This window comes from Rhododendron vialii, chromosome 2a, assembly GCF_030253575.1.
Source record: "Rhododendron vialii isolate Sample 1 chromosome 2a, ASM3025357v1".
Taxonomy (NCBI): domain Eukaryota; kingdom Viridiplantae; phylum Streptophyta; class Magnoliopsida; order Ericales; family Ericaceae; genus Rhododendron; species Rhododendron vialii.
The window spans coordinates 33732043-33749358 of NC_080558.1; the positions used below are offsets into that span (position 1 = coordinate 33732043).

Sequence of the window (17316 nt, forward strand, 5' to 3'; positions counted from 1 at the left end):
GTAGATAACTGGCGACAAGAAGGAACCCAACAGACCCACCAATGTAATGCAAATGGCATACGACGACAGAGAGAAAAACAAAGAAGAGCAGTGGGAGAGTAAAATCTGCCGCCTCTCCATGAACACCCCAGGATCACGGTCGAGAACAAAAGTTAGAACCATCACAGCCAAGTCGACCCCTCGTCCAGGCTGCACTTCTGAAACGATCACCAGGCGAAAACAGCACATAAAAGGACCAAAAAATGTAGACCATTGGGGTCGCATACTCTTTGCGACCATGCCCCCAAACCACTGCCAGCCACCACGAAACAATTTTGCCTATCGTTTTGAATAAACCTGCAAAAAAAAAAGTTAGATAAAAAAAAACACCCAGATCAACACCGTGTCACCGATCACCACACCAACCTCCATAGCAAACCAAAAACACTCCCCCACTGCCATCGTCGGCCACCACTCTAGCAGGAACCCACCACACTACCGACCAACATAAACACCCCGAGTGGACCAGCGACCACCATAGCCACCACCAAATCTTAACCCCCCATCGTCACCGACGACGGCCCCATCACACATCAAAACACCTGCTGCTTGGATCACGCCGAGAATCGATGGCCACCACACAAGCCCACCACCTCAGGATGCCAAAACACACCTCGCCGTTAAGCCAAACTGGCCACACCCAGCAGCGATAGCCAGCGGGTGAAGCAACGAACCAGAAGTTGACGGCCAGGAGTAGTAAGAAAAATGATAGCAATTGGAGAGAGGCAAATAGATCTGCCTATAAGGTTGGAGAAAGAGGAGATGGAGACCAAAGGAGAAGCCCAGGGGAGGAGCGAAGGAGGCCCCCCACCCCCCCCCCCCCCCCCCCCCGGGCAACGACTGTAAAGACCCGTAAATTCGTAAAATTGATTTAAATGTTTTACAAGAAATAAAAGGAGGAAATTGATTTGGGAAATCGAGAATTGGGGTTAATGAGTTAAAGTGTTGAATTTGAGGGACGAGTGTGTGATTTGTGCTTAGTGCTTAGTGTGTGTGTATCATATATGTAGGTGTATGGAATAAAAATTCCCCATTCTCCTCCTCCCATTCTCCCCGTTCTCCTCTCTCTCGGTTCCCTCACCCTCTCTCTTGTTCTCACGCAAAACAACTCAAAACCTCCACAGAATAGCCTTCAACCTTTCATTCATTCGCGATTGCAGCCGGTATTTCGTTGGTTTGAGCTCGGAGGAGGCGTATTCCTTCCGTTTTCAAAGTTTGGAGCTAGGGCTTGGAGGATCCTTTGAAATCGTTCTTCAATCTTGAGGTAGGGAGTTCTAACTTTCAATATATGTTCGTGACTTGTTTCCTAGAGCTTGAGCCTTGCCATTGATCGTTGTTGTTGTTGTTGTTGAGGTTGTTGTTGTTGTGAAACCCATGAAAATCTGCAGAAAACCTGCTCGAATTGAGCTGGTATCGATGACATTTGCTTAGGTATCGATACCTTTGTGTTCCAAAACCCAGAAAATTGCTTGTTATCGATACCATTTGTCTTTACTATCATGACCCTTGCGTCTGGAAGACTTCTTAGGCCCCGTTCCGGAACGTAGAATAAGTCCTTATTTTTTAAGAAGGCAATTTCAAGCTCAAAAATAATGAATTTATTAAAATTAAAAAATATGCAATATGGATCTTATTTAAAAGATCTCGATGAGATCTTTTATACGGTGCAAAAAAATTAAAAAATTATTTTTTATTTACACTATTTTTGAGTTTGAAAATGTGAAATAAGTACTTATTTTTTATGAAGGTGTTCTGGAACGAAGCCTCAGTCCAAAGGTATCAATACCTTTTTCCTTGATATCAGTACCTGTTGCTTATCTCCAGTTTTCACTGTTTTGCTTCATTTTTCACCATTTTGGTTTCCAATCACTTCCAACCTACCTAAACACCTCCCAAATTACTCTTAACTTGGTTACTCGTATTTTAATGACTTTGTTGAACATATTCATAACTTTAAAGCTCGTTTGGACATGATTTTACAAGAATCACCTTATGTATCAAACTTGGATTTGAATGATACGAACGTGATGGTAAAGAGGATTTTGGAACTTTATGGACACAACGCGAACATTCAGGACTCATCGACGGGTGAGTGCCTGGCAGAGGACATCGGGATCCTTTAATTGGCCCGGCAGGAGCTATATGCTTGTATTGGATACTTCAGGACCACCCTATGGGTGAGGTGTCTGGCAGAGGACATCGGGGTCCTTTAACTTGCCCAGCAGGAGCTACAACTCATGACACTTGTACGAGACACGTTTTGACACATGGTGCTTTCAAAGCTTACCCCTTGAGACACGTGATTGGTTCTAGAAATGAAAGGTTGGCATTGGATTGCTATTATTGTCCATTCATCGGATCTTGTTGTCATTGTTCATCTTGTGATCATCCTTACATTTCATATGCATATATTGTTAGATTAGAGCTTTCTACTGGGCTAGTGTAGCTCAAACCTTACATTATTTTTCAGGTATTAACCCTGGGCAGTAGCTTCATGTTTAGAGTGTGATAAGCACCCAATAATGCATATTCTTGGTGCTTAAATCCTCTAGTATATTGTGTTTGCACATATATGTTATCGTTTTTATGCGATATTACACGTAAGGTTTATTTGTTTGAGGATGTTTCAGGTAAGACGTGCTAATAAGGCATGTTTGAGTGCCAAGGGATGTATCGAGGTGCAGCCAAGTGTCCAAGTGCCCACCGGTACCCATTTCTTTGCTAGCGAAACCTAACGGTACCTCAAGTAGCCCCGGAGGCCACTCGGTGGTCAAGTTGGCGAGGATCGTGCCAAAGTGTATCAAGCGAGGCAAATGCATCAAGGATGGCCCTTGAGGGTATCCAAGAGACCCAGGCCACATGGCACACCTCCGTCAAGTCTCGTTGATCGAGTATTAAAGTATCGAATAGCCATCGGGACATCACAAGAACTCAAAGGCCAAGCTGCCATGTTTTGTAGTTTTGCAGACAATGGTACCGGTACCTCAAAAACATGGTACCGGTACCATTGTGCTGATATGGAGAACAGTTGAGTTGGTACCAATACCTCATTTTTGAGGTACCGGTACCAATGCCCTTCGACCAGCACCTTTTTGCTGAATTTTTCAACCTTCCATATATGGAAAGTTTCTACTTTAGGCATGTTTTTGGGATATTTTGAGGGCCTTTTTGTCCATTGTAAGGCTGATTTTATAAGCCCTATAAATAGGCTTGTATGCCATTTATGGAAGGTATGGCCATTAGTTAGTTTTAGGTCTAAGTTTTCTAGTTTTTGCTCTAGGTTTCTCCTCAGCTTTGTTTCAAGCTTTTCTTACTTGTCTCCTTTAAGAACTCTAGCAAGCAATTGTGTTACGTTAATTTCTCAAGTATTTAAGTTGTTCGTGTGGTTTGGATCTTCTATAAAATCTAGTTTATTTTCGTTTTTATCGGTGAATCATGTTTTCTTTGCTTAACTCTTTTTCTAGTCTTATTGCTATGAGTGAGTAGTTTATAGGTTTGGTCATGGGGTGAGATTTACTCTATGATTTAGTGCTTTAAATGGTTTCTCTTAACTTTAGCTTAGTTTCAAGGTTTTTGAATGAATTAAACCCATGATGTCTAGTATTGATTATGGGTTGGCGGCCTCTTTGATCATGAAGTTTATCGCCTTATGTTATGTGCTTGATAATCCTACGCGTGCAAACGATTCTTTTTCGTCTCTCACCTGCGTTAAATGAGTGCAATTTGAATCAGAGCCTTGAGTTAAGTTACAAGTAGTCTTCAGCTTTTTATTCTTCTAGTGGAATCCGGACGGTTTCGGTCCACTCTTGAGTTAGATGAAGAAACCGTTTGACGGCTAAGTCGTGGGTAAATCAATCCCTTTGACTCGACCATCTCTAATCTAGTTTAATTCCAAGTTTAAATTTCGTTATTCAAATCAAATACCAAAGTTGGCCGCTTGAACGACACAACTCTCTACGCAACATCTAATCCGAATTAGCTATAGAGATTATCTCTGTGGGAACGATTCCGGTCTTACCGGTTATTTTGCTTTCAACGACCTAGCCCTATGCTTGGGGTGTGAATTCTAAGAGGTTAGGTTGCGACGAAGCAGAGAGCATGGAAGTGGACATTCTTTTGAAAGTTGACATTGAAGAGTTACCAAGCCATCTTTGTAAATTATTTTTGAAAGATGTATTTGTAACTGTATTTGTAAATCTTTTTGATTTTGGGAATATTGTAAGTTCTTAACTCTCTTTGATACTCAGTACTTACGATAACTTGGGCCTCGAAGCCAAAGATGCAAACTTTTGGAAATTAATGGAGGACAAAGTGTAATTATAGAAATGGAAATGTTGAACTATATTTTTGGGGTATTGTGCGGACTAATGTGAGGTTTTATTTATGAAAATCCCTTTATATTTATGTTGAAAATCAAGAGTGTGACAACGGCGCGCCCTAGTTAGGGATAAAGAAGATGGGAGATGCGGCGGCTAGGGTTGAGGTATAGAGAGAGAAATGGGAGATGAGAGAAAAAGAGAGTTGGAACATGAGCTTTTGGGAACATAATTATTTAAACCCATTGACGGGATAAGTTCCCCAACTCTTAGTTTTTAATGGGTTGTATAGAGTAAATAGTGGGTTGTGAATAGCGGCCGCCTTTTGATAAATCGCAAACAACTTGGGACTGTTCAAAAAGGAAATTTGAGCAAACAAAATGGGACGGATGGAGTATTATAACTATGAACCCTCTTTTTTTTATCTCAAAATTCATAGACAATACAACAAAAATTGATAAACAACACCACAAAACTTCGTAAAAGTTCATATCAATTGGACCAAAAAATCTCAGTATACGAACCACAAAAATTCGTAAAATGAGCCACAAAAGTTCGTAAAATAAAGTACCTCAAATTTCATATCTAGAGCCAAAAAAATTCGTAAAATAAAGTACCTCAAATTTTATATCTCGAGCCACAAAACATCACACAATGTGCCACAAAAATTCGTAAAGAGTATGTGTATGGTACACCCCCAAAAAAACGTATGTACCAGAGATTTTTTAGTGAAATATGTAAATTTGCAACAAGGTCTCACTCTTCTATTGCCAAATTTAACAATATATTGGGATTTGCTCAGAGTTTATTCGTACTATCTTTTTTTTTTTCTTTTTTAATTATCCATTCATTTCAAGAAAAGATTGCCAAAATATTTGCGTTTTTTTTTTTTTTTTTTTTTTTTTTTTTTGGGGGGGGGGGGGTGGTGTTTACAATTACAGTTAGGAAAATGATATTGGCACTCCAAAACTTGATAGAGGCACTCCAAAAAATAAAAAAAAATAGCTTTGGAATTACACTAATTTTGGAGTGTACCTAGATTAATTTTTGGAGTGCCAATATCAGTCTCCTTACTGTTACTCTAATTGAGACAAATAAATAATTCAAAAAAAAAATGAAAAAAATGAGGGATGATCCCTTGACTATCTAGGCCGTTGGCCGTTCTCTTTTGTCTTTGTTACGGGAAAATCTAAAATGTTGCCAAAACATTTTAACAACCGTCTAATTTGTAGTGTTTTTTTTTTTTAAAAATAAAAATGATGCTAGTTAGCCTAGTTTTCAAATTAAATTCACGATACTATGTATGATTGTTTAAACAAGTCTACTTAAGTGTACCTCTCTTCCCTTTTGAATTTAACGTTATATGCTCAGTTTATATTCTCATAAAAGCAAAGTACAAAGTGACAGTGCATGGGTTCTCAAGCGTATTGGACAAAGTGTCATTGCATGGGTTCTCAAGCGTATATATATATATATATATTGGACTCGATCTCTTTTTTAGTAATGCATTCATTCCCCAACATCGATCATCACTAACTCTATGTATATGTACTATATATATTACTAATTATTATGTTATCTCATGCTGCCATAATATATAGGAATAAATATTTAAATACACTCCAGTACTCCACCATGCATGTTTTTCTAGAGCTAGTAGAGGGGAGGGGACCCATAAGATAAAATTAATGATATATAAAATTAAGGTAAGCTCGTTTGGAGTTAATTGGTCACTCTTGTACACCTTCATGAGGAAAGTGGTCAAAAGTAAATATATATTAATCATTTTCTTCGCGTTGAAATGAGTGTTACTTATTTAATTTATTGTCCCCTATATAGTTTATCAGTTGGAATAAGTGTATTTAATTGAGATATTTATATTCTTCCAACGCTTGTAATTTAAAAAAAAAAAACAAGCCTCCAATTTATTGGACTCAGATCGATGTATGGTAAATTATCTAAGGAGATAATAAACCAAAGGAGAGATGTCTTGAATACTTTACTATTTAAAACCAGAATGTTGTTTCTAAGATCTGCTTAAGAGATGCTCCACTAAAAAAGAATTTATATAGAAAAATACAAATGGTATGGCAACAATCCAAATATCGACAATAAAAAAAGATGGTTAGGGCTCCGTTTGTTTTGTAGATCATCCAACAAAATTGTCTCATATTTACACTTTAGCTTACATAGTTGATAGTACGTTAATGGTGTAATTCACTAACTAAAATAAACATAATCATATTTTAAATCAGAGATGATGTATTGTAAAAGAATAATTTATCTCGTAAAACGAAAATATAAGCATTTAAAAAATAAAAACTTTGACGGAATGCTTTCCAATTGCAACGTGTTTTGCTTTCTCAGGTACCTGCCCTTTACGTTTTTGTTTTATTATTATTATTATATTATATGTGCTGCTTTCTCAGGTACCTTCCCTTTATGTTTTTATACAATTATGTGCAAAAAAGAATTTACTCAGTGGGGGCCTTTCGAATTTAGCCGCACTTGTTACCAATACCAGTGAGCAGTAGACGAACATATCCGGACATTATTAATGGCTAGACTAATCGTACTGGTCAAAACAAAATGAACCGTCAAGCCGTCAACATTAAACTTTCGATTAATTACTTTCGTGACAATTATCATTTGTTCAAGTAGATATTGATTTATGATCTATATGATTTTTTTTTGAGTTGATGAATCTATTGAGAAGTACAAAATAAGCGGATCGAATCGTCAAGTAAAATAGCAAGTATTTCAATCAAATGAGGATCGCGTAATAGAATGGTGGCCTAGAATGGTCACAGGAGAAGATTTTCACAGTTTAATTTTACCAGCCAGAAGATAATCATCACATAATAGTAGAAGATAAACAACTTTTCAGGACCACGACTTGTATTTTACAGTTAAGTTTCACCCCTCAAAAAAGGGTTAGAAACCCAAATGAGTAAAAGTCTAAAAATAACAATAAACGTAGCTCAAGTGACAGAATTGATGAGCTAACATCTTAAAATTTAAAACTTAACAATCCCTTGGGGCCGGCTACAAGAGAAAAATTTCTTGCAAATTCTCTAGTCTAGGTGTTGATGACCTGTCTTTGAGTGAGCCGAAGAGAAAAACAGTCAAAGCACGCGTAAGCTAGCCCGGACACTTTTACGTTAAAAAAGAAAAAACACTAAAAACCTTTTTAACCTCTTTTTGTTGTACTGAATGTAAATGGAAGAAATTAACAGTTAATGCCTTTCCACACATCACCTGGACAAAATGGCCGCAAATAAACCGTGCGTCAATTCAGTGTTCGTCATTATAATAGCCGACCACGCGCTCCCCGTGTCCGCCAGTGGTCCCTCTAACTAATCCTACTAGGCGAAAAATCATTTTATGCCCCGTCGCTCTTTTTTTATCATATCGCAAGATTTAAAGTAAAACATAAGGATATTAATGTGTGATAGAAGAGAGTCGAGAACACTATTATAATGTGTGGTAGAAGAGAGTCGAGGTGATCCCGTGATAACGTCCAGGAACACCGAATACTCATACCACGCGGATCATAAAAAAGAAAGAGAGAAATTTCCTTCAAGGGTTTCAAATCCCACACCGTCCTCTAACAGGACTCTGAAAATCCAATTCAAACCTGTAGAGGAATCCAAGTCAATGGGGATCAACTGACATAATTATTAAAGAAAGAACCAGCCAAAATCATGTAAAACCTTTCCTATTTCTCGCCCTTTCTTCTCTCCATAGGATTTCAGTCTCTCCATTGAACACAATATAAAGTTGCATCCACCTCCCCTTAATTTCTTCCATTCCTCTGGGTCTTTTGTACGTTTGAACAAGTCAAGAAAAAACCTTGATCTTGTCACATTAAACCCATGATAATTCTTCCATTCTGTCTCTATCTTTCTTCCTCTCAAAAATTTTCTTGGTTTTCTTGATATTCGCCGAGAAATCAAGAAAACCAAGGGATTTTCGATCAATTGATTGAAATCCCTTCTTGTTCTTTAGTCCCATGTGAGATTTGATCTGGTTACGTTGAGCCCAAAATATTTGTCGAGATTTCATTCCTTCCTTTCCCTTAAAGTTATTCCTGTGGGTGTTCTCTTTGCAAAGAATTCAATAAAATCAAGTGATTTCTGAGCAATTCTTGTACCCTTGAAAATCCTCTTGTTCTTATTTCCATATATAGATTTGGCTTTCTGGGTTTTCTCGATTTGCAAAGAAAGAACTATCCTTGTACAGAACAAGAAACAACAAGATAGATCAAGATGCCTATGTGGGTGTTGTCTTTGTAAAGGAATTCGAGAAAATCAAGGTAATTCCGACAATTCTTGTACCCTTGAAAACCCTTTTTGCTTTTGTTTAATTTGATTTTCTGGGTTTTCTCTTTTGCAAAGAAAAAATTACCCTTGGTCAATTGAAAGCCCTTTTGGTATTTATATTAGGCTTTTGTATTGAGTGTGAGGGATAAAACAAGAAACAACAAGATATAGATCAAGATGCCTTTGTGGAAGAAGGCGGCCAAGTGCAACCGAATCTCCAAACTGGTATCAGACCACATCCACTCGCCGCACAAGCGCGGCGGATCCCTGGTGGTCGAGACGGGCTTTCCCACGTCCCTCGTCGATCTCTTCGTTAAGAACCGTGACCGCTTGAAAAAACCCTCCAAAAAGAAGAAAAAATCCGACCAGGAATCGATTCCTATACCCAACTCTCCCTTGGTTTCGCCGGTTTCTGAGAATTCTGAATTGGGTCTGCCAAGTGTTCGCGTAAATTTGACCTCAGAGAAAGTTAATTTGGGTTCATCGGATCGGTTTGGCAATGAAATTGTTGAGATTGAGGAGAGGGGTTTGGTGGTTGAAGGTGGAGGTGGAGGTGGGGATGGGGATGGGGATGGGGGTGAAGTTGTGGCGGCGAATAGCGTTTTGGTGGCGATTTTGAAGACTTTTTTGGTGGTGATATTGGCACTGGGGACAAAGCAGTTTGTGGTTGGGATTACAATGTCTGCTTTCTTGCTGCTTTTCATGGAGTATGCGGGGAAGCATTTGGGTTGGTTGCTTAAGCCATGTTTGGATTCGCAGAAATCTTTGGTTGAAAGGGTTGTGTGCCTTTATGGAATCAAAGGGGCCAAGTTGGTAGTTAAAGAAGATAAGGGTTTGAAGGCATCTGTTTCAGATGATCGCTTTCAAGAAATCCAGCTCGTGCGATCAAATTCGAATTTTTCTGGTTCATGTGTGATTGAGGATCATAAGGTGAACAATCCCTTTCAAGAAATTCAAATCGAGCAAACTAATCCCAATTTGGTTCCTTCAACTAGGGAGATTCAAAGCATGGGATACGAGTTTGATTTGCATAGTGGCAAGGAAAATTGGGTACATGAAGAAATTGGCAAAAAAAAGGAAGTTAGGGAGAAAGATGGGGCATCTAATAGTTATTTTGTGGATCTTAAATGCCAAAAGAGTCGGAAAGAAAATGTCAAGAAGAAGGAAGTTAAGGAGAAAGATGAGGTCAGTACTTGTGATGTTGTGGATCTTAAAAGCTACAGAAGTCGTAGTGGTAGGATAAGGTCGAAAATCAAGAAACTCGTTTCAAATAAGCTTTCTGGTTCAAAGAAGAAACGGATGTCATCGAAAAACGAAGCATCAAGTCCCACTGGTGATGATGTAGTTGCAGTTATGAATGAAGCAAAAGAACTTTTAGAAGAAGATGAGCAGCTACGTGGATTGGAATACGTATACGTCTATGACGACAAATCAACGTCATTTTCGAGCAGAGGGAATTGGGATCGAGTAGATTTTGTAACAAGTTGCAGTTCCAGTGAACTTTCCCAGGTTGAAATGGAAGATACCGTGACGAGGGAAGATATTGGACCGAAGACAGAGAGGAATTCAGGGTATTTCACCGTCATTGTGATTGTTCTTGTTGGACTTGTATGGGGTAGGGTTTTCGCGCTTGCTTTTACCTTATCATGGTATTTGCTCCTGAAATCTGCCGGAACGCTTATACGGAAGTTTATAAAAGGTTGCCCTGATGAGGTCTCAATCTCTTAAGCTAGAAGATTGGGGCGTTCAGTTTTTTATACATGCCTTACTGTTTCTTGGTCAATTGATGGTGTTGTTTGCCTCTTTGAAAGTGTTTTTTAGCCTTTGTGTGCATTATTGGTGTTTACCATTACAGAAGGTTCAACCTATGGTTGGCAATCCAACATGAAGAGGTGTTATTTATGAACATAGATAGACATGTGACAGTTTGTGATATTGTTCTCTTCGCCATTTAATCGTCTTTGGTGCAGCAGCAGCTAATGTATGTATGTCCCACTTTATATTATTCCAAGAAATCCTCGACATTTTGTCCCAAGCTCTAATTGTTGGTGCCAGATTCTTCGTTTGATACTCATAAACAAGGGATAGTTCATAGTTAGGCCTGTGAATGGACCAGATCCGATCCGGAAAATTCGATCAGAATCCGATAACGTTGATCCGATAATCCGAATCCGATAATCCAAATTCGGATCGGATCGGATTAAATCCGTTATCAATCCGAACTTTATTTTTAAAATTTTTTTTTTAAAAAGTAAATTTTTTATTTTGAAAAAAAAATGTTTAAGAAGTTGTATTTTTTTTTTGGAAAATAAAATTTTTTTTTTTTTCTAAATTTTTTGAAGTAAAAAAAATTTCGGATTGGATTCGGATTTTCGGATCTAAATTACTACTATCGGATTTGGATTTGTCGGATCTGGCCCATTTACAGGCCTATTCATAGCTACGTTTGGCTTGGATACACATACTCACGGAATGAGAGATGCTGCCAAGCCTCTCCCTATAGAGCGGTGTAGAGCGGCCGCTCATCGGCAATTGATGGCTCGGATCTTAACCAAGCAGGGGACGGTTCAAATTTGTATACGCTCAAATTCAATCTAAGCCGTCTGTGCTAATATGAATAGCCGGATCGACCATTCTGCACCTGCTCAGCAGCAACAGTAGGCCGCTACTATTTGGCCCATTAGGCGAGCAGCGTCAATCGTGCAAGGGACTGGTTTGTTGTCTCATCCATTGATGTCTTCAAAAGGAAAACTCCCAATCTAGTTATTTTCATGACTTGGCTCACTATTGGATTGATTTTTTGAACCTCCGAGCCAGTTTTATTTTTCCTAATTTGGCTCCCAAAAAAATTGGGTATGGGGACTCCTCGACGCAATGTAATCTCATCAATTAAGCTCTCACAATTTTTTCGCAAAGGCAACGCCACGGCCAAAAAACAAAAAGAAGCATACCTATTACCATTACTTCTCTTACGTACCACTTCTATTAGGGGACTAGAACCGAAGTAGTTAGCGACGAAATTTCGAACCGATTCCATGGCCATTCAGTTCCAACCTCCCGTCCAGTCCATCTAAGGATACAAGATACAGGATACAGGATACAGGGTTTGGTTTTATTCCGTATTTTGATTATAAAAAAAAAAGGCCTGAAATGGTCACCACGCTAAATCATTCAGTAAATGGTAAATTTAGTAAATGATGTCTGAACATAACATACAAAATATGAACTGAAGGAAATAGGAGCCAAATTACAAGTACAAACAGGCGGGAGTTGAAGGTTCTTTTGGGTCATTGCAGAACATATTTCTTCTAGTGTAAGAAAAAATGTAAAACTAAAACAGAGAGAGGGAGGGAATGGTTGCTGCAATTTAATGACCAATGCGGCAATACGAGTCGTAATTGAAGAGAAGAAAAAGAATTTGGATGAGGAAGAAAAAAAAAAACAACTACTGGCGCGTAATTGCGAGCCCTGTTCTTCATTTTTCTTGCCAAGAGCATGTACAAGATGACAGTCCTACTCCTATTACGTTGTCACCCCTATGCAGCTGAGGCCTGGCTCGTTCAACATACCGAAAATTTTCATGTTCCTTCTCATCTCTTCAACCTTAGACCATTCTCCTGCTAGCGCATAGAAGTTAGAAAGTAAGACACGAACTGCATGATCTTCTGAACCCAACCCATACAGTTCATCAGCAACCTTTAATCCAAGATCGATCTTTGAGTAATTCATACAGGCACTTAATAGGGTTTTATAACCTACAAGTCTTTCCCCTGGATCCATGGCTTTAACGAACTTGTCCGCCTGGTGAACTAGACCGGCTCTGCTCAAGAGGTCGATTAGGCATCCAAAATGCTCGACCTTTGGTTGGATTTTGTAATTTCTCACTAGTCTACCAAACAAGAAGCAACCTTCTTCAACTAGGCCAGCCTGTCTGCACGCTGCTAATACAGAAACAAGCGTTGCCTCGTTAGGGTTAACTCCCTCATTCTCCATCTGATTTAACAACTCCAAAGATTCCTTTACGTAACCAAAATTCGCAAGTCCTCCAATTGCAGTTGTCCAAGTAAAAACATCTTTCTCTTCCATTTTGTAGAAAGTGGCCATTGCATCAACAATACTTCCACACTTTGAGTACATGTCAATTAGAGCCGTTCCAACAAAAACATCGTGTAACATGTTTTTTGTGAGGATTAATCTGTGAATGTGCCTACCATATTGAAGATCCGATAAGCAAGCACAAGCTGAAAGAATAGTAACTACAGTGTATTCATCGGGTTCAACCTCTTCATTCTCCATTTTCTCAAAAAGCAATAAAGCTTCATTCAGGTGGTTTGACTCCACATAACCACTGATCATTGAGTTCCACAGAACCAAATCTTTGTCAAACCTACGATCGAATATATCGCGAGCCAAATCTATGAACCCTGTCTCGATATACCCATTGATCAATATAGTATGAGACACTACATCCCTTCTACCACCCATTTCAGTAAATAAGGTTAGAGCAGCATTCATATCCCCGTATTTCACATACATACCCAGCATTGCATTTTCCAAATTCACATAACAATCAAACCCCTTTTTTATCACAGAACCGTGGATTGAGCTGCCGTATTCCGCCTCTGTTACCGCTGCACGTGCTGAAATTATAATCACGAAAGTGATTGAATTAGCTCCAATCCCTACACATATCATTTCCCTAAACAAAACCAATGCTTCAATCCCGTCTCCAAATCGTGAATTATAAGCAGCCAGTAGTGAATTCCAACTAGCTAAATCTCTGTGAGGCATTTTATCAAACACGTACCTAGCATCACCAATTAGGCCTGTGGACCCATAAAAGTGAATTAGAGCATTCTGTACGTAAACATCACTACCTAGGCCTACTTTTGTGACATGGGCATGGACTTCTTTTCCTTTGGGAAGTGATTTTAGACGTGTACAGGCCTTGAGGAGAACTGGGTAAGTGTAGTTATCTAGGGGGATAGAGTTTTTGATGGAGTGGTTGTATATAAGAATGGCTTTGGTGGGTCTAGGGCTTTTGGAATAGACTGTGAGAATAGAGTTGAGTGTAGGGGTGGTGTGGAGGAGACCAGTTGTGATGGTTTGGGTAAGGATTTGATCTATTTGTTTGATGGTGTGGGGTGAGCGTTTGAGAGAGTGGATAGTTAAGTGCAGTTGGCAGCTCATTGGAGTATTTTTCTAAGTATGTGTCAATTTTTGTTAAACTTTGCAATATTGCCCGACCCCGTTAAGGCACAAGTCTCCGCGAGGCGGAAAACTATAAGGATCAAAGAATAATCCGGAAAGAATCGGATTAAGATCTCGTGGGATTATTCTAGATATCCAATAGATATATTTGGAATCTTGCGTGTGACAACCGTGGCAAAAAAATGTGTGTTAGTGGGATGGATTCCTCCCCCAACTGGTTTCTTTAAGTTAAACTAGTGTCGGGCGAAGTGCGTTGCATGTAACCGCGTGCTCATTATAAGAAGGGTTATATTCGTATGTGTGATTAGATAGAAATCAAAACAACCGTTTGCGATCCCACCTTAGCCCTAGGGGGCCAAAAAAATTTGAATTCTGGCCACCTTCTGAAATATATTCCAACCAACTGAAGAAATGGTTTTGTTAAGTTTCATTTGTCATCTAGATACATTGAAGAACAGAACACAACAATCAAGGGGAACACGTTTTGTCATTCATTACCACATTGTCAATCACATACTTTCTGCTATCACAACAAACATGAAGTTAGATATTCAAGTATGAAAAGAGAGAAAACAAAGCGCTCCCCAAGTTGAAAAAAAGTCACATTGGTATTTTTTCGATTGAACTAATTTTTGGTACACTTATTCTACTCGACGGGCTTTACGAAGTGATTGTTTTCGATCATTGAAACGAGACCGGGACGAGTTCCGCTCAACCAAAACAGCACGTTGCTACCCCTTAGAGAGACAGCAGCTTCCCCCGCCTCCCTTAGGTTTTGTCCGTTTTCCACCTTGGCTCTAAAAGTATCCCATTTTAAGTTGCAACAATTGACAATGTAATTGTTAGTATACATGTCCCCCGCCTATTATCTTTCTACCATTTAGGTTAAGTTCCACCATGCCTTGTTTGGTCGTGGGTTTGGAAAATTTTTGGGTTTGGTTGTTGGGTAATGAGTGAGGAGGGAAAATATGGTAATACTTGGGGATATGAGTAATGAGAGAGATAGAGAGGGAAACGAGATTAATGATTAAATATAGAGGTAATGAGTGGAGAGAGAAATGAAAGTAATTATTGAAAATATAGATAATGAATGGATTTGGGTTTGGAAAAAATAAGGGTTTTTTTGGGCTTTTGTCCTTACAAAAAAAAATTGCATTTATTAGTTTTGCGTCCAACTCTTATAGATTATTGATTCTTCTTGTCAAGACAAATCAAAAAAGTTAAAAAAAAAATATTACTTTTACTCAAATATTGTTTGAAATATCCAAAAAACTTTGGTAAAGTTTTAATTTTTACCTTTTCAAAACGAATCAATAATTCACAAAAATTAAGTAAAAAATTAATAAATGCGAAAAAAATTTGAATAAGAGCAAAATAAGAAAAAGCCCAAAAATCTTAGTGGAACTTAGCCTCTTTTTTTTTTTAAACCTAATGTACTCCCCATCCCAGGGGATGAGTGCTTAAGAGAATCGAACCCTACCCATGTGCATAAGAGTACAAAGGAGACACCAACTGCACTCCACTCCACTTGCTAGCCTTAATAGAAGAAAATTGTGCTATGTGAATTTTTTTTGGATGCCCTTGCGCTATATATGCCCTGAGGAGCTAAATAGTTGGCCTTTTATTCTTACCTAAACCTCTTCATAATTTCCCCCTTAGAGCATCCACATTACTCTCGCCACATCCCTTTTGAAACTATAATAACGAGCAAATCCTTTAAAACTGGGCTGCATCAAACTCGTTTCTTACCTCGCTATTCTATAAACTATGTAACTTTGCTACAGGTGCTCGTGTCTCCTAGCGAGGTACTGTTCATCAACTCCACATTATTTTATTATTTAAACTGTGAATTTGGACCCACTTGTTAGTCTTTTACTGTTATATTCTTCTATTCGGTGCAAGGGTTTATGTATATTTGGTACCTATGCAAGTGTGAATGCATTATTACTCATCAATTTATTTTACAATCCGACGTCGGGCTAATTTGTGCAAACCTCAATTAATTTCGGGATCTTAAAGTTAACAATCATTTTACAACCTAACGTCAGGTCAACTTGCGCACATCTCGATTAATTTCGGGACCCTAAAATTAATGATCGAACAAACCTCTCTAGTGACCCCATGGTTGATGGTCGATCGGAAACATTTGATTTCCTTGATGTTTGAACATGTAATCTCATGGAGGTTAAGGTCTTATTGGCTTTCTCATATCCACTTGGCCATTGTGGCCCGTGAGACTATTATTACTAATTGATCCTCGCCATTAGACGGGTAAAATTGATTTAATAGATTATTTCAGAATCTAAAAAGTAAATATTTGATAAAATTTAAAAACTTTCATTTGATCTCCTATAATATAGTAAGGAATAGAGGATTAAAATAATGAAATATACATTCAAACGAAAAATGCGAAAATAGTAGTAGCATAAAAAATGAGTATTATAACAAAATAGAATTAGAATAGAGAGTCTGACGTGGAGTGTATTTAGAAAGGTGACTTGTTAAAATAGAAAAACAACTTTTTGAGTGTAATTTGATCTAAAATTTACCTGATGCGGATGCTCTTGGGTCATTTATGTTAGATCTCACCTTCGCTACTTGACCACTGTATTGGAATCCTCTCCACCTGACCACCATCATCCACTTCTGCAACCACCATCCCCCCATACAAAAACATTCACCGCCCTGCTATCTATCGCCTCTCACTCTCCTACATCAACAATATCCTCACTACCTTCCCTCGCGACAATCCTCCTTCTCTCGGTCCCATTTTTATTGTCTATTAATTTGTTTGTTTTTTTTATGTCTTTTGCCTATATTTTTTAATATGGATCTTGAAAAATATGCAATATGAATATTATTTGATAGATTTCGATTAGTTCTATAATACAAAATTTTTAGAATTATAAAAATATTATAGATTAAAAAATATAATTAATTAAAAACTAGTACACAATTCAAAAATAAACAATAAAAATGAAACGGAGGGAATACATGATTTAAACTAGGAACGGTGATTGACCAGCGATGATGTTGCAAACTTAGTTTCGAGGACTAAAGGGTTGTTTGGTTTACTAATCTAGTTCGTTGGTTGTCAGCTAGTGTTGCCTTACTAACATGGGGAGCAGGGCTATGGATTGTCATTAGGGTTCCTTGTACCACCACATGGAGCTTTTATGCTATTTCCTAATTTACAAAATGGAAAAAATTTCAAGTGTTGTTGGGTGGTAGCATGTGATGTCTATTTGACGCATTTGAGTTGTTCATTGTGTTTTAAAATGGCTCGGATTTAGAGAGAAAAAAATGAGAGAGAAAGTGTTGGGTGGAGGTGAGAGGAAGTTTTAATTCGAATCGTCCAAAAATTTATAAAACGGCTCGAATGTACTAAACAGGTACTTCGTGGTACAGTGGGATATACCCCCAGCGAA

General features: G+C 38.3%; 3 protein-coding genes across 4 annotated transcripts in view; 2 read left to right on the top strand and 1 right to left on the bottom strand.

Moving 5' to 3' along the window:
* LOC131312583 (uncharacterized) overlaps positions 1-10712 on the top strand; it is a 90644-nt gene extending 79932 nt beyond the window's left edge. Inside the window, exon 2 of the mRNA XM_058340467.1 lies at positions 10536-10712. The gene's annotated coding sequence lies outside the window, so the exon portion shown is untranslated. The remainder of the gene's footprint in view (positions 1-10535) is intronic.
* On the top strand, positions 7909-10610 carry LOC131312582 (uncharacterized). Of its 2 annotated transcripts, none has more exons than XR_009195915.1 (2): positions 7909-10466; positions 10533-10610. XR_009195915.1 is itself a non-coding variant. In XM_058340448.1 (2 exons), exon 2 carries the CDS (start codon positions 8855-8857, stop codon positions 10403-10405), a length of 1551 nt encoding a protein of 516 aa, XP_058196431.1. In that variant the 5' UTR covers positions 7909-8670; positions 8801-8854; the 3' UTR covers positions 10406-10610. The 2 variants fall into 2 exon arrangements, 1 of the variants encoding a protein (XP_058196431.1); XM_058340448.1 differs by having other exon boundaries at positions 7909-8670; positions 8801-10610.
* A 1487-nt stretch (positions 10713-12199) lies between the features above and the next one.
* LOC131317456 (pentatricopeptide repeat-containing protein At1g31430-like) lies at positions 12200-16547 on the bottom strand. Its single transcript, XM_058347008.1, has 2 exons — positions 16478-16547; positions 12200-13653 (listed from the first exon to the last, which is right to left on the bottom strand). Exons 1-2 carry the CDS (start codon positions 16545-16547, stop codon positions 12200-12202), a joined length of 1524 nt encoding a protein of 507 aa, XP_058202991.1.
* Positions 16548-17316: the final 769 nt, after the last annotated feature.